The 22,311-nt window shown below is 49.0% G+C and overlaps 3 protein-coding genes across 4 annotated transcripts; 1 reads left to right on the forward strand and 2 right to left on the reverse strand.

Annotated features, from left to right (window-relative positions):
* Positions 1-855: 855 nt before the first annotated feature.
* Hoxd4 (homeobox D4) lies at positions 856-6,493 on the reverse strand. Of its 2 annotated transcripts, none has more exons than XM_050120074.1 (3): positions 4,886-6,488; positions 3,911-4,337; positions 856-3,775 (listed from the first exon to the last, which is right to left on the reverse strand). In XM_050120074.1, exons 1-2 carry the CDS (start codon positions 5,310-5,312, stop codon positions 4,006-4,008), a joined length of 759 nt encoding a protein of 252 aa, XP_049976031.1. In that variant the 5' UTR covers positions 5,313-6,488; the 3' UTR covers positions 856-3,775; positions 3,911-4,005. The 2 variants fall into 2 exon arrangements, with proteins under 2 accessions (XP_049976031.1, XP_049976023.1); XM_050120066.1 differs by lacking the exon at positions 856-3,775 and having other exon boundaries at positions 3,809-4,070; positions 4,241-4,337; positions 4,886-6,493.
* On the reverse strand, positions 4,103-10,292 carry LOC126487362 (homeobox protein abdominal-A homolog). The gene is made up of 4 exons (XM_050120088.1): positions 9,764-10,292; positions 9,206-9,241; positions 6,992-7,153; positions 4,103-4,240 (listed from the first exon to the last, which is right to left on the reverse strand). Exons 1-3 carry the CDS (start codon positions 9,830-9,832, stop codon positions 7,004-7,006), a joined length of 255 nt encoding a protein of 84 aa, XP_049976045.1. The 5' UTR covers positions 9,833-10,292; the 3' UTR covers positions 4,103-4,240; positions 6,992-7,003.
* Positions 10,293-17,194: 6,902 nt separating this feature from the next.
* On the forward strand, positions 17,195-22,168 carry LOC126487271 (uncharacterized). The gene is made up of 3 exons (XM_050119974.1): positions 17,195-17,295; positions 19,869-20,296; positions 21,910-22,168. Exons 1-3 carry the CDS (start codon positions 17,195-17,197, stop codon positions 21,981-21,983), a joined length of 603 nt encoding a protein of 200 aa, XP_049975931.1. The 3' UTR covers positions 21,984-22,168.
* The last annotated feature ends 143 nt before the right edge of the window (positions 22,169-22,311 follow it).

The raw sequence follows: 22,311 nt of genomic DNA on the forward strand, positions 1-22,311 counted from the left end.
TATTGATGTATTTGTGGGCACAGGAGGAGCCATTAGCCAGAAGACGGGCAGAGGACAATCATAAAATGTGTCTGAATATTTAAACTTCTGTCTGCGCACTTATAAATACACATGTCCACGCGTCTGGGTCGAGCCCTTCCATATATTAAGGACATATGTTCTATTTTATGTATTCTACTCATTTTCTATCTCCAGCAAGACACCCTCTATCTCTTCTGGAACTCCTGTCTTGGCCCCCTCTTCAAAGCTGAGGCCAAGATGTGGGAAAGCCCTTGTGATAAAAATAGTGCATGGTACTTTTTATACTAGAGAGTGCTTATTGTTGTTTGAGGGGCCAGGAGGATGCAGGGAAGGGGAGCAGGTGTTGGTAACCCCAGAGAGGTTCAGCAGCCCCAGAAAAGTAGGAGTCCAAGATGGGGGGCTAGACAGCAACCACCAGCCAGCCAGCCTCAGTTGGGCCCAGAACAAGCACTCACCCAGCCTCTGGAGAGTGGGAAGGTTTCTCACACAAGGAAAACTTCCTGGGGGGGGGGTCCTAAGAACTGGCCGGACAGAAAGCCTATTTGGAGCCCCTAGTAGTTCAAGCAGTTGCTTCTCTTTCTTTCAACAAATAATGCCCTCCACCTTGCAGCCTGCATCAGGCTTTCCAATGCTCACAAAGTACAGAAGTCAGACTGGGAGTGGACGGAAATGTAGAATTGCTAGACCTTACACGACTTTCCACTTTCACACCATAGGCACCAAATAACTTGGTGTCAATTTTATTGCAGAAAATAAAAAGATAAATTGTTTATAATGAATGCTGGCTTTTAGGAAACTTAACAAAGAGTCTCTATCAAGGCACCAAACAGGAGGGAGATTTTACTACACCTTTTATTATTTCAAATATAGATCAATGAATTACATCAAAACTACAGGCAACAATTAATATAAATAATACTTTAATCGGTGGCAGTAAAACATGGTCAATTATATTTTTAAAAAGCATCTTTGTGAGTGGACTCCAAGGGGCTGACTGACAATGTCACCTCTCAACAAAAGGCTGCCATGGACAGAATGAGGTGTGAGCCAGAGGCCCACTGTCCTCAGCAAACGCTCCGCTCCTCAGCCCCAGTCACCAACCCCGACACAGGTTTTAAAACACCCAAATAAACACTTCTGGCTCATATTTGGGGGAACAAACTGGAAACAAATAACGGCAAATGGGCACCAGAGTCTTTCTACCCCTTGCTTTCTCTACAGCAGTTCCCAGATGGAAACGCAGTTCCTTCCCTGCCCTAGGTGACCAGGGTGGGGGGGAGTGCGGGGGCTACCCCTTTCCTGGTCCACTCCTTTGGGCCCAAATGGACACTAGGGTTCGAATGGGACTTCAGGACTGGCAACTGCTCTTTAGGCCAGGCAAGAGCCATTAGCATTTCAAAAGACAATTCCTCCCAGCTGAGTAGTAGAGCTGAGACTTAAAAACAAAGAAGTTGTTTCCCCGGATTAAGTTACTTTCCAAAGTAGTGGGGCTGTGTTTGAGAAGGAACCAGGGTTTTCTTCTGGAAAACATACTTTTGGCTTTCCCTTGGGGCAGGAGGAAGGAGGGGTAGTATTTGGTCTGAAGCTAGAGGAGTAACCAGGACTTCCAAGGAGAGGGGGAAAAAATCTATATAATAATCTTTATAGCAAGTATAGATGGTTGAATCTTGTGAAAATATATACTACTCCGCCCCAAGGCCTTGGTTCAATGTATGCTCAGATTTGGCTTTTAGGAAAGAATCTTAGCAACTTGCCAATCGGCCCAAGGATAGCTAGCTGTGCCCTTTTCAGACGCAGCATCCAAAGACTGTCTCCATGTTAGAGGGGCAGGGAAAAGAAGAGAAGGGTAGTTACAGTCCAAAGGTTAAGGGTTTAGAGGTCAGTCCTCCCGGCTGAAATACAACCAATCGAACAGAAAATTTGCCCTCTGGATGAACCTGATTCTGTAATTTAGCCCAACTTCAGTAAAATACCTTTTCAGCTTCTCAACGTGAGGGCGTCAGAAAAAAGACATCTTGACTATGTATGAACTCTGTGCTTTTTGTCATAGAGACAATGATGCAAATAATGCAGGAATATCCATCTTTAATATCCCGACGTGGTGATATTCAAGTATTGCCATGTGCAAGTCTGAGAACCAGGCTCACCCCAAGGAGGAACAAAGAGCTTTCCCCAGGGTCTAATACAAAAGACCAAGGCTTGGAAGATACTTCAGAGAAGCAGAATTTCAGTTTAGGGACTCCAGTTGAATCCTTGCCCTCAGCTCTCTCTCGGGAGACACAGAACCAAAGCCCAGGCCTTTCCCTCCTCCACTGAAATCTATTTTAAAAACAACCACCGAAACCTTCTAAAGTATTCTGAAATACTGAAAAAAGTAACAGCACTATTGATCTTATGATTAAAATTTAAGTTTACCCCTCCCAATTTCTTACTTGGGTCTGGGGAGACTGCAGTCAGGGGTTTCTGTCTGAAGCCCAAGCTTTGGGGCTCAAGCTTTCAAAACCTCCCTTCATTTGAGTGTATAAACTCTATCATCACCTTTGACTCTTATCTTTCTTGTTGTTAAGGGTTAGTGTTTTAAGAAAATGAGATTTGAACTCTTCCCAGACGTGAAATAAAAGTAAATAAATAACTATCTTTCCTGTTGTTTGAGCTTGTTTTAAAGCCACTGGTTTCAAGGTAAAGAAGTGGGCCTGAAAACTTTGAGACTTTTACAGTTTCTGCTTGTAAGTAATGTCTTGAGAAACACTTCAGAACACACACACACACACACACACCTCAGGGAAATCTCTTTAAGATCAACACTTGTGGACTTCCAGAGTCTATTAGTTCCTTTTTTAAAAACAAGACTTCCTCCCTTACCTACCCTTTTTCTCCTTACTGCACAGGGCCACCCCCACCCCCCATAGGCCATACACTGATTCTGATTCCTATAAAAATCCTGCTATCTGGAGGTACTTGGAGCATTTGGAATCCAGTTGGAATAGAAAACTCAGAGATTAGCTGATGGCCCAGGGCATATAGGTTTTGTTTTCTTTCCCAGGAGAAAAATATTGAGCCATTTGTTTCTTTTTTTCCCCCTTCTCTTTCTTTGAACCACCTTGCAAACACAGTGCTGGAGCAAGCACATGTGGAAATACATTTTCAAAGCTCAGTTTTCCTGGGTCCTTGGCTTCCCTCTGGGAGGGTTAAGGGCCTCCTACACTTATTTCCAGGGGATGGGTGGGAGGGAGGAGTTCAAAATCCCGACTAGGGCCAGAAGTGAGTCCCCAGATTTCTGATTCAGCCCCTGAAGCTCGATCCTTTTCACTAGCCTAAGGTTGTTGGCACACAGGTGCCACGGATTTTCTGTAGTTCATTCTCCCAACAAATAAATATTTAAGCAAACATAATCAGAACATAAAATAACCCGTTTCCACTTCCTTCTTGGATTTATTTCTTTGGGCCTGGGCCACTGGGAGCAAAGCATTTCTTTTTATCACAGCAGAAATTCTATAGATAACTCAGAAAGTTCTGAGATTCTCTCTCATCTCTTCTGTCCACACTGAAAGCACCTAGCACTGGGTGCTGGCCTTCTGCCTCAACTGCCCCCACAGCTACTAAGCCACGCAGCCCCCTGGAGGGGTGGTGTGGAGGAGAATGTCCAGGTTCCCACTGGAGTAAGCCTCCGACCTTCATTTGCAAATTCAACATCCAACAGCAGAGGTTTTCATGAGTTTAATGACTCGCCAAGGTTTTATGTTCTCAGTAGCTCCTGCCATATGATAATATACTTAAAGAAGCCCGCCCACCCTCCCACCCCATCCCTTTAGGGAGGGGGCTGCCCTCGGGCAGGATGGTAACCTAGTCCGAGAGCGGCCTGCAAATCCCAGGTCCACCCCCACAGTACCTTAGAGCCCAGTGAGGTGACAGCAGGCCCCGCCTGCACCCGCAGCTTCGCCTCAACCTGGAGTGCAGGGAGGGATGAGCCCAGGGTCCCCACTTCTATAGGGTCGTCAGGTCCGTGTGGTGGTCCTTGGCCATGGGCTGCAAATGCTGGCCGGGGGCAGCTGAAGAGGAGGAGCAAGAAGATGAGGAAGAAGAAGACCTGCCCTTGGTGTTGGGCAGTTTGTGGTCTTTTTTCCACTTCATCCTCCGGTTCTGGAACCAGATCTTGATCTGGCGCTCTGACAGACACAGGGTGTGAGCGATTTCAATCCGACGGCGTCTGGTCAGATACCTGTTAAAATGAAATTCCTTTTCCAGTTCTAGGACTTGCTGTCTGGTGTAGGCTGTCCGGGAACGCTTGGGCTCCCCGCCGGTGTAGTTGGGGTTCACTGTGAGATAAAACAGACAGGACAGCCAGGTCAGAGCCCGGCCACTAGTTAGGCCCCTGGCTTGCCTCTGCCCTCACTTCCTGGCGCGTCCTGCAGCCCTCGGCCCTCCCCGTGCTCCAAGCTTGCCTGTTTCCTCCCTCCCGCCCTCTCCCTAAGAACACACACACTCCCACCCAACCCCTTTCACGCACCCACTCCCCAGGCTCACATAACCTCAAAGATGCTCCCTTCTCCCTGGCCCACCAAGGGCTCAGGATCTCCAATATTTTGGAAATGCCCTTGTCCCTGCTCTGCGTTCCCTCTGCTGTGGAAATGGAGTCCTCCCCACCCCACCCCCATCCCCACCCCCTTTTGCGCCCACAGCCAAGCAGCCAGCCACATGGTCCCGGCCTGCTCCCTCAGCTATAAAAATTTATGGAGAGAGTAATTGTGGCGCCCAAGGAAGCTTCACAAGCCCCCACCCACTCGCACCCCCTCCAGGGGGCCCAGGCCAAAAGATGCGAGTAGAGGTGGGGGAGGGTTGAAAGGTCCCTACACCCGCTCCTTACCCGAATTCACGTGCACCTTCTTCATCCAGGGGTAGACCACAGCCGGCTGTTTGAGGGCTGTCCCCGGGGGCGGCTGCTTGGGGCCGGTGGGCTGGCTGCAGGCCCGGGCGCCAGGCAGGGGCGCAGGCGGGGGCGCTGGGCACGGCTCTCCCGGGGCACCGTAGTGACTTCCTGGGCCACTCGGCTCCTGTCCGTGACCCCGCGGCGGTAGCGCTGAGCCAGGCCCCTGCCCGCCGCCTCCGAAGGGCTGCTCACCGAAGTCGGGCCGTGGGTAGAGCCCCGAGGGTTGGAAGTCGGCGCCCTGTGCGCCGCTGCCGTAGTAGTCGGTTCCCTGCTCGCCTAGATAGCCACCCTGCAAATATTCCTCGCACGGAGGAAACTTGGGGTCCACGTACTTAGAGTTCACCATATACGAACTCATGGCCATTAATTTCAGAAGGTAGAAAATACTAATTTTTCTCGTGTTGTCTTTTTTTCTTCTTCCATTGGGCCCTCCTACTTGCTGTCAACTGAATAAAGTTGGGCGGCCATGTGACCAGGCCAGCCAATAGGAAGGGAGCGAGTTTATCACCGGGTTTGTGAGCATCTCATAATTTTAACAAATTTAACTAAATAACATACGTGTAATCAAGTGACTTGCCATGCCACATTTGAGAGTCCCTGACAGATGTTAATATAGTTCCAATTCTATCCCCAGTACCCCTGTTCTCAGCAGGTTACCCCGGCTTTTGTCTCACCGACTTTGCTAACCTCCCATGCCCTCCTCACCACCATCGCCTGAAGCTGTCCCCGAAGTGGGCACAGTTCCAAGAAGAGCGAATTCTCCTATTGGGGTGCGAAATAAGGAAGAATGAGTGTGGGCAATGTGGCCTCTGAGTTGGGTAGAGAGTGTCCCAGGCAGGCAGCCTGCCTGGCCAGCTGGCGGGAGTTCTGGACTCTGACATACAAAGACCTGTCCTGGCTTTGTTTTCATCAGGGTCACCCAAAAGTTACCAGTATCTGGCAGATCTGAATTGAGTTAGGCAATGAGTAACCGCTATGGTTTTCTGCCCAAGTCCAGGCTGGGGTGTTTCTAGTTGAAGTTGGGGCTTGCTGAAATGTCAGGAGGCCCTTCAACTGTCCTGGATCTGGTAGCTGTGGATTGGGTCAGGTTGGGATGGTGATGAGGGGGACCTTAACTTTATCTAAATGTTACCCCAAAGGTCTCCAATGGCCTTCTTTCCAGACTGTCTTCTTCCCACACAAGGATCCTAAAACCAGGTGAGCCCCATTTGGGGACCGTCACATCTCGATATGCTCCTGAAGGAACAGCTGCTGCAGGAGCTTGCTGGCCTTTCACCTCACTCCCCAGTACCCTAAAACCTGCCCCTTTGGCCTCAAACTCAGACAACCCCTTAAGCACCCCCTGGAACCTCTCTTGATAAAAGGTGAGGGCTTCTCCAAGAAAAGGCTGCACAATGTCACCAGGCAAAGTCGATCATCTGTTATCCAAGGTAATGAAAAAGAAAGGTGGCTGACCGGCTCGGCAGCCCCAATTCTCGGCGCCTCGGTCTCTGGCTATGTCGGAGACATATGAAGTTTTTGCATCGACCATATATTCCCCTAGAATCGAATCTGTGACTATGTGGGTACCACACAAATTCGGTTCTACAGGGTATATATAGACAACGTTACAACCTCGGGTCCTACCCAGAGCAGACACTCAGGCAGCCGCCAGCCTAGATCTCTTCAGCTCAGCCACCAGAAACTCCCCAAGCCCTGCTTTCAGAGACAGTTCAGGTAGGCTCGGAGACAATTTGCAGCAATGAGTCCCCTTATTCTGTTGCCTTGATCAGGGCTATGGAGCAACTGAGCAACCAGGAGCTGCTTCTTAAAAATGGAAAAGAAAAAAAAAAGAGGGAATTTTCTTTCACCCCAGAGATAGAGGCTTTATTGCCCCCTTCCAGAATCCAAATCTCCCGCCCCCTTATCAAGTGGTATTTCCCAAAACGAAGCAAAGGCCCTCAGCAGCAGGGAGTTTTGAAAAAGGCAAGCGGGGATATTCTCCACCAATTCCTGAGCCAAGTTTTTGGCAACAGCTAGTCCTCCCAGAATTCAAGCATTTACCTTCCTGGGCCCTCAGCCCCGCTGGACTTTCGGATCCCGCTGCGGCGGCCGCTGCGGTTGCTGCTGCTGCTGCTGCTGCTGTTGCTGCTGCTGCTGCTGCTTCAGACCCCGAGGCAGGCGCTGTTTGCGGCCACCGAGTCGCCCTGGGCTGAGACCGTCGCGCTAATGGTGAAGGGCAGGGCGAGGGGTCATTCGAAATCATTTACAAACATATCACAAAGTTTCATTATTTTTGCTTTGCCGACAGCAGCACAGAAGAGTACAAAAGTTCACGAATTTCGCCGCCCCAGCGCCTCCGCTGTCTTGGGCTTGCCCCTCAATTCAGGGCATCAAGAGCCCAGATGCACTCTGGGGCTGGGCTGATTTCAGGGGCAGAGGGATGCCCTGGTTTGAGCCGAGTTTTTTGGATGCCTGATAGCAGGGTGAAGATGTCCACATTTCTAAGTATTGTTTTGATTCCTTCCCCAGTAATTCAAAAATCGCTCTCAAGCCTGGCCTTAGTTTGATAGGATGGGGCAGGGGACTCCCTTCACCAAAACTGGCAAAATTGGGTGCTCACTTTTACTCCGCACTTCCCTCTTCCTCTGACTCCCACCGCGTCTTTCACTTGTACTGTTTTGACTATTTTAAAGGGATTTCCCCGGTGCCAATTCTAAAAAGGACTAGAACCTGTTTGGTTAAAGGCATCCCCACCCCAGATTCCGCTAATGTCAAGCCCTTTCACCCACGTCTTTTCTGGGGGATCCTGGGCCTACCTAAGCTTTATCCAGACAAATTGGGGAAACCCGATGGGTTGAGCTGGGACCGAGATGAGTATACACATTTTCATATTTGTTAGACGTTGTGACCTGCATTTCACCTTATTGCTCGACTTGTTCAGACAGGTCAAAGCCAACAAGTTATTGATGAACAAAAGCGTTAAATATTCACCTCCCACTCAACTGCCCATACAAATGCTTTTGATCTCTCCGGCTTTTTGTGCTGTGAGCAGCTACAAGGCGCCAGATTTGGGTTGGCAAGCAAGCAGCCTTCGTAGAGATAAGCACCCACAGCCAAGGGTGTCAGGAAGGGAAGGGGGTGACCAAGGGAAATCTGGGGATCCCAGACTTTTATCATGGAGCCTAGAGCCAGGTCCACTTTGTGCAGGCCTGTTTCATAGAGGAGACGATGAGCTGGGGGATCTCAGCCTCACCAGGGGCCCAACAAAGCCATCTGGCCCTGAGCCCAGTCCCTGCTTCTCTGACCCTGAAGGGAAGACATCTCATGGAAAGGGAGGATGCCTGGTCCCTGTGGCCCTGGCCAGTCCACCCTTCCAATGAGATAAAACCACTTGGGGTTTGCAAGCCACTGCTATTCCCTTGCCTCCCTGCTGTTAGCACCGTCCTAATGAGAAGGTTCTCCTGAAGGTGTCCCAGCATCCTCAGATTCAAACTTCAGAGCCCAAGGGCTGGAGTCCCTGCTCCTGACCCCACCCAATCCCACCGGACTCTGGAGCAGAAATTCTTCAACTGCAGCTAAGGAGAAGCAGAGGTGAAAGAGAAAAAGCAAGTACTCTTCTTGTTCAGCAGCTACCCCAAACCTAGAACTCACACCGCAGGAGCTGAGACCCAGAAAGAGACCGAGAAGAATGACTACCTAAGCTCAGACCGGGCAGCTTTTCAGGGAAGCAGGCAACTCAACAAGCATCAAGGGTTCCACATTTGTTTCTGTTTGCAATATATCGATTTTAAAAGTTGAACATATGTATTACATATACAGCAAGGGAAAGCTGAGCTAGACTGGGCAGGCTTAATTTAGGTTGGACTGCAGGAGGGGACCGGGTACCTTGGTGTTTACTGTGTCAATTCTAGCAGTTGAGGAGGATGCTCCCAGCACTTTCTTGAGAGGGTAGATGGCTAATGAGCTGCAAGACCGCTGCACCTGTGCAAGCCTTCGAACCCCCCGGGGGAAGGCCTGGAAGGTCCAAGGAGGTCCAAGAAGACCAGGACGGGCTCCCGCGGTGCATTTACTTGGGCAGGTGACTGTGAACTAGGCCCCAGAAATGTTTCCTAAAGATTCAACCTGGAGCGTCATTCTGCCTGGGAGGGGGAGGGGGGCAGCACAGTTCTGCCACCCTCCCATTCCTACTGGGGCGGACCTTCGACCACCACGACCACCACCGCCTCCCTTAGCATTTGCTCTTTACTAAGGAAAAAAAAATGGGCAAGTACTTACACTGGCTCTTCCTGGTTCCCCCTTGTGCTCCAGAACCTGTTGCAAAGAAAACGGGGTCACTCAAATTCCACCGGAAAATAACGCAGAAATAGATGACATGCAGAAAAGTGACAAGGCCCAGACATTTCAGTAATACCTAGAACTCCTTGCCTTCAGGAGCTGCTCAAAATTCTCCGCGGATGGGTGGCATCCTCAAAGGCAGAGCCTGGGAGTGTAAGAGTCTGCCCTGGTCACCTCCCTCACTTTATGTACCCTTGGGCAAAACCCTAATGGTTATATGGCCTGACTCAGAGCGCCGGAGGCAGGGTTTCCCCAGCTGGGAAATAGGAAGTCGGAGAAAATGGGCCTTGGTGCATCTCCTTCTGCTGCAGGCTGGTGGTGCGGATTCAGCGGGGAGGCAGCAGATATTCTAGCTGTCCCGACCCCAGTTCCCTGTCTGCTCCCTCTGGGACCAGTTCAGTCCTTTTTTTTTTTTTTTTTTTTTTTTTTTTTTTTCAGTTTCAAGTTGGTTTTGAATTCCTCAATCCCAAACAGCAATTCCCATCCCAGCCTACAAACCTTCATCACAGAAGGAGCAGGCATGACTGGAATATGCTTTTCCAGGTCTCCAGTTCCAACCAGAGTCATTTCCTTCCAAGGGGAAATGAGGAGGAAGGACCCAAAGGATAGCTAGAAAGGAAAATCGGTGTGGTTATAAAGGTAACTGATCTAGACCTCAAAGGAATGGTCTGGACTCTGATCTAATTCTAGGAATTCATATTAATTTTCTAACTTTGATGCTGAAGGACCTACGAAGCGATCACACAGGGCAGTGGTTCCCCCCAGGCATCGATATTCATCTTCAAGTTTGTAGTCCTCTAGGAACAGCAAGCAATGAGCTCTGAGATATCACAGAGCTGTCTCGCTCCACACTCATCCCCTCCCTCTCTGCACCCCTATGATTGTTTTACTCTACTTTTGAAGCAGTTGCTCCACTACAGCCAGGAGAGTGTAGGTCCTGCTTTTGGACTCGAAGCCTCCCCCCCAATTTCTAACTTCCCACGTATACCGAGGGGGAGGGGGAAATCCAAGATCCCCATTCTATTTATTAAAGTAGGTTTAGGGTAAAATTAGAAATAACTCCGATATGCTTTCCTCGGGCAGAGAAGGCCAGGCTCAGAACCCCCCTCCCCCCCAGTTATTGTGGAAAAGGAACTGAGTGACTTACTCTTTTTCCTTTCTGGTGGGTAGGGTAGCTGCAAGTAGGGCTGTCTTCTGAGCACGGCGCTGGCTGGAGCCTCTCACTTTCCTATCGCTGCTCCAGGAACGAAGCATCTGCACTTGTACGCTCTTAACCTAATTTATGGTGGGAATTATATTTTGGCTTGTCAACTCTCAAGCCATAAAACAAAGTTTATTGGAATCACGTGCTTGTAAATAGCCACTCAGGTCCCTTCCCTGCAGAACCATAAATAACCTTTGGCTTTAAACTTTTATTCACTAAATAAAGGTTCCCTGCAACTGTTCCCTTGGATTTAAATAGTTCCAAATATCCAGAATGCGAGAGAGGTCATAGTCATATCAATACCCTAGGCTTTTCAGCTTGCATCTTTTCAGAGAAGGCTGTTTAAATTGGGGGATAGTGCTATTTGGAAAAGGCTGGTTGGTGGGCATGTCTTATGACTCTGGCTGCATTCGCTGTGAGTACCATCAGCTCCTTTATTTCAATCATTTTCTAGCCTTAGATGTGGTAAATAGCAAAGCCAAAGGCCACTCCTTACTTGCTGATCACAAAAGTTGGGAATTATTTGCGATTTTGCTCAAGTTTCAAGAGAGAAAGAATGGCTCCGGAGAGGTTGGGTGGCCTTGGGGGTGGAGAGGCAGCTGGGATTAGCACGTAGTTTCCTCTGTATTGTTGTGGATGGGGCTTGGGGAAGGTTGAAGATAGCCACATGCCTAGAGAGGTTTTTATAATTTGCTTAGATCTGAAAGAGAGGCCTTTGCAAGTGACCAAACTGCTTAAAACAGCAAGACTTGGGGTTTGGTGAAGTGAGAAACTGGGGAATAGCCCCCATCGGACTCTGGCAAGTTAGGCTCTAAAGAAGGTTATAAAACCATAAAACAGTCCTGGTGTGAAGGGCCAGGGTGTGAGGAAGCACAGGAGGCCCTTAAAGAACCCTTAAAGAACCCGAGCCCAGGAAGTCAGAAGTGCACAATCCCCTGTGGTGGGCCCGAAGAATCACTCAATGCAGGGCTCAAGGGACCCTGAAGGCCCACCTCTGAGTAGGCTTTTCAGTAGCTCCTCCCCACTGCTGCCCCCATCACAGGGAGAGACTGAGAAAGAAAGAAATGTCTGTCTGTCCTCCTGAGAAATCAAGGAAACAGTCTGGGCACGCTGTCACAGGAGAAGGCGGGAGATAGAAGAGACAGGGGTAGGGGATGGAGGAAGCACAAAGAGAACTGGGCCCCAACACCCTTCAGTGGCCTTCCAGAAGTGCCACCATCCTTGTGAAAATGTGACTATTTTCTGTTGTGATAAAATGACAAATCGCTGCATGGATTTGTAGAGCACACACAGAGCTGTGCTTTCTAAATCAACGCGGTTACAACAGTTCCTATCCGAGAGCTGCACAGCCCAGAGAAGAGTCTTTGCACACACATCTTTGCACGCTAATTTCCAGCCACTCTATGTGCGGTTCCAAACTCACTTTCTGATTTGACTTCCACTAGCCAGAAAACAGGGGGCTGATAGTCCAGACACCAGGGTATCCATTTCTCCTTTTTTAAAAAAATCCCATCAGCCATGTGAAGAGACTCTTGTGACTTTTTTGCTTGGTTGGTTTTGGTTTCTTGATTTTTTTCCCCCCACAACTGGTGGCATATTTTTAAAGTAATGGGTAGAGGTAACCCTTCAGAAACTAGTTTTTGAAGAACAGCTTTGAAATACATCCTTGTTAATCACCTAGAAGAGATAATTAACATTGGGGCAGTCGAGAAAAGCTTTAATTTTTAGGTTAAGATTCTTGAAAGGGTAGATGCTTTCCGGGGTTTTGTAAGGAAGTGGGATGAAGACAGGTCCTGGGAAACGGTGTGTGGACGGACATACAGTGCCTGGTATCTTGCTGGGCATCAGGAGAGACTTTTTTTTTTTTTAATGAAAGATGATGAAGGATGGCGTCTGAGATGTGTTTGCAAATGTCTCTGTAGGTGACACAGGGAGACGTGGCCTACTCTGGATAAAGAGGAGAGTAACAGGAAAGGGCCCCCCGCACTTAAGAAAAAGGGGGGGGGATACATAGAGACAGACATCTTTGTTTTCTGATCAGAGAGTTCACAGGCAAAATGATTAAGGAGGAAGTGTGTGTCCCTCTCGGCTCCTCCTTTGTTATTCCATCTACCTCCAGGGTCCTAGGATTTGTGAATGAAAGAGAGGGTGGGGAGAAAGTGAGCAACCACAGGGAAAGCTGAGCCTGTGTACCAACCTGTTTCAGGTTCCCCAGGGTTTCTTCACCCCCCACCTCCACAACTGAAATCCCTAGCAGGGATTTGGGGAGACCAGGCAAGTGCTCAAACTCTGAGTCCCAGGCTACATCCTGTTCGCTAAGGATTTTTCAATGTTGGCAGTAGTGGTAATCAAACAGGAAAGGAACAAAGAGGCAGTAATTGGTGGCACCTGCCTTTAATCTCAGCACTCGGGAGGCAGAGGCAAGCAAATCTCTTGAGTTTGAGGCTAGCCTGATCTACAAAGTGAGTTCCAGGATGGCCAGGGCTACTCAGAGAAACCCTGCCATGGAAAACAAAGAAACAAACCTTCAAAACTGTAAGGAATTAGTTTCCAGTAAACTAGGGCCCAGGGTACTGCTTTATCTCATACAGCCAGAAAGAGCCAATTCTAAGAATTTCTGCCTGGTGGGCTTCCATGATATAGGGTCTCCTGTAAGTCTGCTTCAACGCAGATGTCAGAGCTGCTCCAGGAAGGTGAGAGAGAAGCGGTTCCAGAAAACAGCATCAGATATTTCAAGTATACTGCAGGTCAGCCATCAGCACACCCTATAGAAAATCATGCTAATGTCTCCTAAGAGGCCTATTGTCTAGAGAAGATGTGAGCTTTCAAACTAAACATACAGAAAAATGGGGACAGAAGGGGTAAGGCTTTGGGTGAATTTCCTAGCCAAAGACACATGGCATAAGGAGTCTGCCCAGGACTCCTGCTTAGGGACCCAGGCTAGGCGTAGAGTCAGAGAAGAGTGAAGAGGAATTCCTAAGCAAGTGAGAAATATGATTCTGTCCTCCTGGCACTGACGTTCCCCTCTCCTCCATGACTTTACTAGTTTAGGGTCCCCTGTAAGGAAGAGATGATCCAAAAGGAAAGGCCCTCAGTAGGAGATAAGAACCTCTTGGTCTAGAAAAGAACCTGGGGGCAAGAGGTCTGACTTGGGGTCGGAGGCTAGAAGAGGTGCTAGTGACTCCAAGAAAGGTATTTGGGTGCTAGAAAGAAGGAGCTAGATGGATGGCAAGGGGATTGGATGACCTGACCATGCTGCTCCCTGAGGCTCTGGGCAGAACTTTACTTGGCACAACAGAAGAAGAAACTCTGATTGTTTCTGGAGACAATCTAACTCAGATTCTTGGCATAGTCAAGAGAAGTAGCTTGAAAAAGGGCGGCAGGGGGGGGGGGGAATCTGTAGGCAAGAGTCATGGAAGTCAGAGCTAAAGATGTAGGAACCTGGTCTCGAGGAGTGTGCACACATGTGTGGGTTATAACCTGAAGTGTGTTTATGAAATTCTTTATAAACGAGAAGACTCTCAGCCAGGCCCAGTGGCACACACCTACAATCAATGCTAGCCTTTGGGAGGCTGAGGCAAGACAACTGAATTCGTGGCATGTTTGAACTTTATAACAGGACCGTGTCTCCAAAGAGCTTGCTTATTTGTTTCAAAGAACTGGAAAGGCCTTTGAAAATTAGGAGACTACGTCCTTCCTAAAAACAGACCTTGTCATTACTCTGATCCAAGGTGGATTTCAGATTTAGCCGTAGCCCTAACGCCTAAGTCACAGGATGCGGGTAGATTAATGGAGGGAGAGGGGCCTGCTGCTTGTTTTCCTGCTGCATCTTCTCATTTCAGGAGACCAGGATGCCCCAGAGCTGTAGAAGAAAGACCATCTGAGTAGGTATGACTGACACAGGACAGCTTGGCACTAGAAGGGACTGAAGGAGCTGGCAGTGAGCTCAGGAGAGACTGCAAACCCTCCTGAGAAGTTCAAAATGTGTCTCTGGGAGTGTGAGCCAAGGGCTCTTTCCTCCTTGTGGAACCCTGATATGTGTAGATACTAGACATTGAGACCCAAGAGGTCATTGCTGATGAAACCTGACCAAGATTTATTTAATTTTATTGTTTTGTGTTTTGTTGAGATAGGGACATGTTACGTAGTCTAGCCTGGGCTTGAACTCCAAACGAAGACAAGCTGGCCTCAAACTCAACTGCGGATCCTTCTGCCTCAGTTTCCTTAGTACTGGGATTATAGGCATGCACCATCATGTCCAGTTCAGGTCTCTTTCATTCTTTCTAGAATTCAAGGCTTTTGTGAGTGAACCAGTTTGTCTCTTGTGGTTGACTGGAAAAGCCAAGGTTACTTATGACAAAGCGGGACCACTAATAGCAAGGATCAAGAATTACATTTTCATGTGTCAAAGCACCATTTTATTGACTCAGCTAAAAAGTATAGTTAATGCAGCCAGTATTGAGCTCAATGCAACACTAACAGAGAAGTAAAGATGAAGACAGACGTGGTGGGTTCACGCCTGTAGCCATGGCACCCGGGAGACAGGGACAGAAGGATTGTCTTAAGCCCAATGGCAGTTGGGTAACATAATAAAAATAAAGAGATCCCACCTTTAAAAAAGCAAAATTCTCATAAGAACCCTTGATGATACTCTTATTATCCCTTCTCTCAAAGGAGGAAACAAGCTTAGAGGTTTGGTCCTGTTCACCTAAAGTTACCCAGCAAGTAGGTGGTAGAGTATGGGTTTTAACCCAAGTAAACTTAGCTTCAAAACTGCTCTCTTTGAGCTCTCCAAGTCCAAAGTGAGGAATCCACAGACCCTGTATTCATCCATAAAATGGAAGAAATTACTCAGCTCTAGTGTAGTAACATAAAAACAAAACAAACCAGACAGTCATGATTGTAGCTGCAGGGGTCTGGGAATGTACAGTGTATACTTAGAGAGGGAATCAGGGGAATAAAGAGCTAAGCAAGAGAGACTCTTGACCCATGGCTCTCAAGCCTAAGTACGCATCCTCCTTATTGCTTTGGGGAGGATGATTTCAGGATGCCAAGACACCCCATATTGACATTGGAATTCAGTGTGTTTGGGGGAAACCTAAAAACCTAATTAATGCAGACATTTGGGTGCAGAGCCTTTGCTGAGAATGATTGCCTTGGAGTAGTGAAAAGGGAGACCTTGCAGGACATTGGAGGGGACAACAAAGGATCAGTGAGGCAGGAGGAGTTGAAGTTGGTGTCACCCTTGGAGGAGGACTAGCCAGCAAGCACACAATAGGCCTGCAGTGAGCACGGTGGTGGGGCTGTGGTTTCCAGTAGCCCTGTGCCTCTGCCTGAATCTCAAGCTGTGGACTGCAAGGTGGGATTTCCCCAGGCTTTCAGAGTCAGGAAGTTGTCACGGGGCCCAGGCCCTGTTCTAAATAAGCAGGGGGAGGTCAATTGCCTTGCTAAAGAGGGGTTTCCATCCATTCTGTGCTTCCTCAAACTGCCTGTTCTGGGTGCCAGGATTCAGGACACAGTGAAAGGCAGGGATTGAGGCTGTGTAGAGGGTGAGGCATCTCACTGGGTCCTGTGGTTTAGGAACAGCTTGCCTTAAGATCCTAGTTGCCTGTCCCTAGAGAACCGCAAATCACGCCCTCTCTGGGAAGGCGAGGGAAACAGCGTGGCCTTTCACCCCCGAATCAGACTTCAGGCTCCAAGAACCTAAGAGCTGTCTTTGCTGCGGGCAGCTGGAGGATAAGTGACCACACCACCCACCCTTGTCTGATGCTGTGCACGTTGTGCGAGCTCAAGTGGAGGGCGGAGTAGAGGGAGGGGTGGCTCTTGTGTCCTCCCCTTCCCCTCCCGCCCAGGGCATCTGCCGCACCGCGAAGCCAGCGAGACGCTTGTCCTACAGCGCCTCCTCCTGGACAAAGCTCCAGATAGCCAAACAGGGACACCACCAGCCCTGAAAACCCAAAGCTAGGCACGTCTTTCCTGGGGCTGAGGTCTCAGGACATCAGAGGTTGGTCCTGTCAGGTCCATTGGAGAGGCCGAAAGAAGCCCAGAAGTCCTCGAAGCTACTTCTCCCCGCCCCACCCCCAGCTCAGACAACAAGCTTGTGACCCAGAAGCGTGACAGATGGAAAATCCTTCCAGTTTGGTCATTTATTTGTTTACTTATTTATTTACTTTGATTGCTCTTGGCTGAGCCTGCCTGAGCCTTAGGACGCGCTGTGCTGGCTGGCGAAATGAGATCCAGGGATGGTTTGGTAGTTTAAACAGGCTCCAGGAAGAAAGGCCTTTTCCCAGAGCAGGCTGCACCAGTCTGAAAAAAAAAAAAGCTGTGTATTTCCTGAGGGTCTCCTCTTCTCTCTCTCTCTCTCTCTCTCTCTCTCTCTCTCTCTCTCTCTCTCTCTCTCTCTCTCTCTCTGGTGTGTGCACGCATACCGGGGGAAAATCTACTTACTACTAACTACTAGCTCATATTCGTAACCTGTTTCTAACACACAGACAAATTTGGGTGGGGTGGTAATTGTGGTCAAGGGTAAAGTTAGCGACTATCTTTAAAAAAAGACTGGAAGAAAAGATGAGCAGCAAGTCCTGAGGAAGGGGTATTAGATCTGGTTATAGGTTCCTTTTGCCCCCTCCCCCAATCTGTGCAGTGCTGGTTCAATCTCAGGGCTGGGCTGTTTCACTGCACATGCGCTGGGCGTGCGCAGCCCCGCACTGCAGAGGCTCTGAGCAATGCCGGTCAAGCATAGTACCCTGGACTGCACCGCGCAAGACTCCGGCGCCTGGCTGCAGAAGCACTTGGAAATCCTATCCTATCTGCAGAGGCAGACAATGTAATTTTCTTTTTCAGGAAAATCTGAATTAACGCCTCAACTAATCTTTCTAAATTTGCTGGTCCAGTTTCGTCAAATCAGCAAAATCTCTATGTTGTTCATGAACACTCTCAGCGTTCCTTCGGATCAGAATTTTCACATCTGGGGTACAGCTTCCCCTGAGTCCCAAGTCGTCTATCAATGGGGGGAAAGGGTGTCACCCCACCCTGCGTTCTGAGAGCATTTCTCCTTTAGTTTTACAAAACTATCAGGTCTAGGGGATACTTTCCTTTGAAACAATGGTATCTATTTTCGTCATTTCCGAAAAAGTGCACCTAAATTGGATTTAAATCGGAATTCCGAGTTCCTGGTTGCTTCTCCACAGCTTCCTGTGCCCCCGCATACCCTCACTGGCTGCCGCACTGCGACAAGGCCGTAAATACCTCTAACAGCTGCCTGCCAGCCCAGGGTGAAATACTGTCTTTGTTCGGGTTTCTCTGCCTCTCAGGCTCAGAGAACAGAATTCTGGCAAAATATACGTATTTGTAAAAAAGATATAACAGGAAAAACACGCTTAGTTTTTAGCCCTTGTTTTTGGCTACATTTGTGAAAGCCAGCCTCTCTTTTTTGTGGCTCTCCCAGAGACTGACTCCCAGCTCCTGTTCACATCAGAGGACACCAAGGCCAGGACATTGGCTCCCAAGTCTATAAATAGAGGTTTGGACCCAGGACGCTGGGAACTGTGCCCACAAACCTCTAAACATTTAGGCTATGAACATTTAAAAAATTTCGTTTCTTTTCCTTTCCATTTTCTTTCTTTTCTATTTTTTTTTTTTTGTTAGGTTCGCAGAAACAATGAAAGTAGCGCTGGTGGCAATGGCCTCTTACACTTTTGGAGAGAATATGTGCGACTTCCCAAATATTCATTTCTCAAGATGCAATCAACCACTCCTTCCCAATAAGCTTTCAATGCTACCATGAGGCTTACAAAGACTGCCTGCGTCCTCCACATCTGCACATGGCGTCACCTTCCTCTGTGAAATCACGACCATCTCAGTCACTGTAGCAGACTGGACCACCAAACCCAGGAAAAAGCAGTTGGAACCCCCAAACTACAACCTGGCCAGCAGAACATCCAGCTCACCCCCAGCCCTGCCTGGTCTCAGAACACCACCTCTTCCCCCTCGGCCCCACCCAGCTTCAACCCTACCTTGCTACAGGGCCTATACCCATCAAGGACCTGGCTTTCCAAAAGGGAATGCTTCTTCTGTCTACCAGAGAATCATCTCAGTGTCATCATTGTGTGATGGGAAACTGCTCTACAAGATGCAGATACTCTAAATTAAAAAAAAAAAATCCAACTCTAGACTGAGCACTCAGAATCACTGACCCAGGACAATTCTGCAGGCATCAACTAGTCCTCCATTTTGAAAGGGTGATTCCATTCTCAACTATTAAAAACACGATCCTATAGGTATACCACCTATTGTTCACAAATACTTGCACAGCCAACACTGTTATACTGGAATGTCTGGGCAAACGAGAAGGATTTATCCATAGGCACTTTGGAGACTGGAGCCCACCACCACGTGCGGTCTCAAGCGCAATGCGGCAGATCTAATCGCCTGAGCTCTTGCTGCTCCCTACGAGTTCATGAAGGAATAGGAAACAGGAGATTGCAAAATGCATGGTCAAACACCAACCAAATTTGTTGGGGAAAACAGCACTAGGTTCTGCAAAGATTGTGTGTGTGTGTATGTGTGTGTGTGTTGGTTGGTTCAGTTGTGTTTCAAAGTAAGAGATGTTGCTGTGTAGCATTCATTGGTAAGTGAAAAAAAATACCATAATGCATTTAGAAAGCAAGAAAAAAATCTACTCTTTCACGACTCTGACAAATGAGAAACATCGCGGTGTTTGAATTGAGAAATACCTCGCATTGCTCTAATACCTACTGGTATATCCTAAAACCTGCACCAGATTTTCTGATCTTCCATCCCAAAAAACAAACATCCATTTTGTGACATAAAATAGTTCAAATTCACCTGATACATTATCGGATGTAGGAGAAACCTTGAAACCTTGCTTGAGTTATTACCAGTCCCCCCCCCCCGCCCTGAGGATTAGAGAACGTTTTAAAATGACTAAAACGTCATTTCATACACAAGGCCCAATAAACTATAAACCCTAAAAATTGGCCTCACTCAAGAAACACATTCTGAGTACACAGAATCCACCCCACCCCCACCCCACCCAGCCCCAACCCTCGAAAAACACCTGTTAACCTATAGTAGCCCTGACCACCGTCAAACCACGGAAGCACAGTATTCTGTACTATAGGAAACCTTTATTGACCCCCACCCCCAGCCAAGCTGAGGTTTCCTGAAGCCATCTGCACGCTCCTCTTCCCAGGGTGGATTCCGGGGTGGGGGGTGGGGGCCTCCGGATCTAAGGGTTTCCAAGTCAAGGGATGGGGGGGGGAATGAACGCGTCCCCTATGCACTTTTGAGCACAGCAGGGCCCCACCTTGAGCCCCAAGGGACATGCATTAGGGAGAGAGACGCAAAGTGCGACCCCCGGGTTCTTGGGTACTATAGGGCACCGGCAAAGTGGCACCCACTGCCCGAGGCGGTGGCGCGGGCAGCTCGGGCGCCAGGAGGGCGGCTCTTACCCGGAGGCTGCCGAGCTGTAGGCGGTCGGCCCCGGCGGCGTCTGGAATCCATCGGGCGCTGCCGGGCTGCGCGCACCCTCGGCTGCTGGTTCGGGCTCATGTTGCTGGAGGAACCGGGTGGGAAGCACGCGGCCGCGGTCGCCCGGGTAGAGCAGGCGAGCGACTCCCCGCAGGAGTGTGAGCCGCGACGGGGGGCTCGGCGCCCTGGCTCCTTCTGGGCTCCCCGCCGGCTCCGTAGGCAGCCACGATCGGCACCCGGGGCGAGCTGCGGTGGAGTCGCGGCGGGAGCCCAGGCCGCTGCGGACCCCGCGATCCCGCAGTCGGCGACTGGAGCCCACCTCTGCAGAGACAAAGGTTAGAAAAAAGAGGGGGTGAGGCTCTGGGAAAGCAGAATGCGGGGGCAAATTCGCCTGGGAAATCAGGAAAAAGGCCGTGAAGGCGAGCGGCGCCTGCACATGACCAGCCGCAGCCAATGACGACCGCAAATAGGTCATAAAAAGGTCTATTACCAAGTTGTAAATTTTCTTCAAACAAAAAGGAATTTACTGCAATTCCTTGCGGATTTTGCACATACAGCTCGCGAGCGCCATGTTTTTCCTCTCCTTTCTCCTCTCTCTCTCTCTCTCTCTCTCTCTCTCTCTCTCTCTCTCCTTACTACCCCTCCTCTTTCCTCTTTATCTTTCTTTCCTTTCTCTTCGAATCCCTCTTCTGTTTCTTTCTCTGTGTGTCTTTCTGTCTTCCTCGCTTTCTGTCTCTCTCCCCCTCTCTCTCTATTCCTCTATTCTCTCTCTCTCTCTCTCTCTCTCTCTCTCTCTCTCTCTCTCACACACACACACACCTTTTCTAGGAATTATTGGGCATTTTTGTTTTTGTTTGGCTCAAAACCTCCGTGCAATTGGCCGCCATGTGGGAGGAAAATGAGTGTGGGCAGCGCTCAGGCTCAGGGGATGTCATCCCCACAGCGCCTCCCCCCAGTATCACGTCTCCCCTACGTTGGTCACTTGGCTTCTCTCCTCCACTCCCTCACAAAAACACTTGTCCAGAAGGAATGCCAGGCGCTCTCCGTTTTTACCCGCTCATCTCAGGCCAGCCACATCCCAAATCTTGCCCAGAAAATTGGGCTGCATAGGCCAAGAAAGCACAAGCTCTTGTCGCACTTGACTCCAACCTAAACTGGGACCCTCGGGCCTCCTGGGGGTTTCTGCAGTGGGAGAGCAGTCGCCCATCCCAAAGGCTGGTAATTATTTCGAGATACTTGTCTGCCTCTCCGAAATACCTTTTTGAGCACCCATGGCTGAGTCTTTATCTGTCGCCACGGAAGGAGGACCCCCCCCCAATATCCTCACTTTAGGTCCTAAGATGTAAGGACTTTTGGGGAATTTAATTCCAGTCCTCTGTGCTCATACTTCCGCCACCGCCCCCCCCCCTCCCCCCGTGTTTGACCATTGAAAACTTAATGCCTTCCTAAAGAGGAGAGGGGCTTTATCTTGTTCATGATAAAAACAATCTAGAAAAAAAAATTTCTCCTCAAAGGTTGGAACCATATCTCCCTTTGCCTTGTCAGTGGCCACCTCTCTGGTGAACTCCACCTGAAAGCCAGTGTCCTTGACTGACCTCCAACATTGCCCTAATGGGCACTGCCAGCCAGCTGTCAAAGCCTGCCTGAAAAGGGGTCACTACCCGTTCGGTCTTTCCAGAATATTCTAACAAGACGTTTCTAACTATAAGCTCTTTGCCAGAAATATCTTCACACCCAGTAAGTATTAACTTATTTAAGAAGGAAATGCACAGTATCCTTTTGTGCAGGCCATTTGTATCCCAAGAGAAAGTTCTGGTGACCTTGAATAATTTTAGTTAAAGGGCTTCTGCCACCATCTGTCAGCAAAAGTCTTATTTCTTGAAAAGGCCAATGGGCCCTAATTTTGCTGGCCCATTAAAATGTTTTCTCTTTCCCTTTCCACCTCTAGCCATCCGAGGATTCAGCAAGCACCAAAGCCATGGAGGGCAGATGCTGGATGTGCTATCTTGTGCACTGTATTAAACACCACGTTATCACACACGTGAATGGGCAAGCTGGTGTTCCTTCCCTGGTCAGGAAGTTTACATCGCCCTGTATGTGTGAAACTGGGTAGAGAGATCGTTCAGTTCTAAAACATTCTAGAAACTAATCTCAATTTGTCTCCACATCATCTCCCCTCCACCCAAATAAAAGCAGACTTTATCACCTGCCTTTGTGGTTTGGAGGAGGGAAGGACTGGATTGAGAGGCAGCCCTGCGCACCGTTTGTCCGCTACACACGGAGGCTAGAGGAGTAACCGAGGACTTCCAACAGGGTACCCTTGAACTGACTTTCCTCTAGAAAGAAGAAC

The sequence above is a fragment of the Alexandromys fortis genome, unplaced genomic scaffold, assembly GCF_014885135.2.
Source record: "Alexandromys fortis isolate MF-2015 unplaced genomic scaffold, M_Fortis_MF-2015_v1.1 scaffold_8_1_9099942, whole genome shotgun sequence".
NCBI classification, from domain to species: domain Eukaryota; kingdom Metazoa; phylum Chordata; class Mammalia; order Rodentia; family Cricetidae; genus Alexandromys; species Alexandromys fortis.

Excerpts from the sequence above, each read along its gene's own strand:
- Hoxd4 (XM_050120066.1), bottom strand. The coding sequence starts at position 5,312 with ATGGCCATGAGTTCGTATATGGTGAACTCTAAGTACGTGGACCCCAAG. Across the intron at positions 4,338-4,885 it reads GAAGGTGCACGTGAATTCGG|TGAACCCCAACTACACCGGC; the intron begins GTAAGGAGCGGG and ends TTTATCTCACAG. Across the intron at positions 4,071-4,240 it reads AAGGAATTTCATTTTAACAG|CTGCCCCCGGCCAGCATTTG; the intron begins GTATCTGACCAG and ends CCTCCTCTTCAG.
- LOC126487362 (XM_050120088.1), bottom strand. The coding sequence starts at position 9,832 with ATGACTCTGGTTGGAACTGGAGACCTGGAAAAGCATATTCCAGTCATG. Across the intron at positions 9,242-9,763 it reads CTGCTCCTTCTGTGATGAAG|GTTCTGGAGCACAAGGGGGA; the intron begins GTTTGTAGGCTG and ends TCTTTGCAACAG. Across the intron at positions 7,154-9,205 it reads GGGAACCAGGAAGAGCCAGT|CGCGACGGTCTCAGCCCAGG; the intron begins GTAAGTACTTGC and ends CTTCACCATTAG.
- LOC126487271 (XM_050119974.1), top strand. The coding sequence starts at position 17,195 with ATGCCGGTCAAGCATAGTACCCTGGACTGCACCGCGCAAGACTCCGGC. Across the intron at positions 17,296-19,868 it reads TATCTGCAGAGGCAGACAAT|GGCACCGGCAAAGTGGCACC; the intron begins GTAATTTTCTTT and ends TGGGTACTATAG. Across the intron at positions 20,297-21,909 it reads CCACCTCTGCAGAGACAAAG|CCATCCGAGGATTCAGCAAG; the intron begins GTTAGAAAAAAG and ends TTCCACCTCTAG.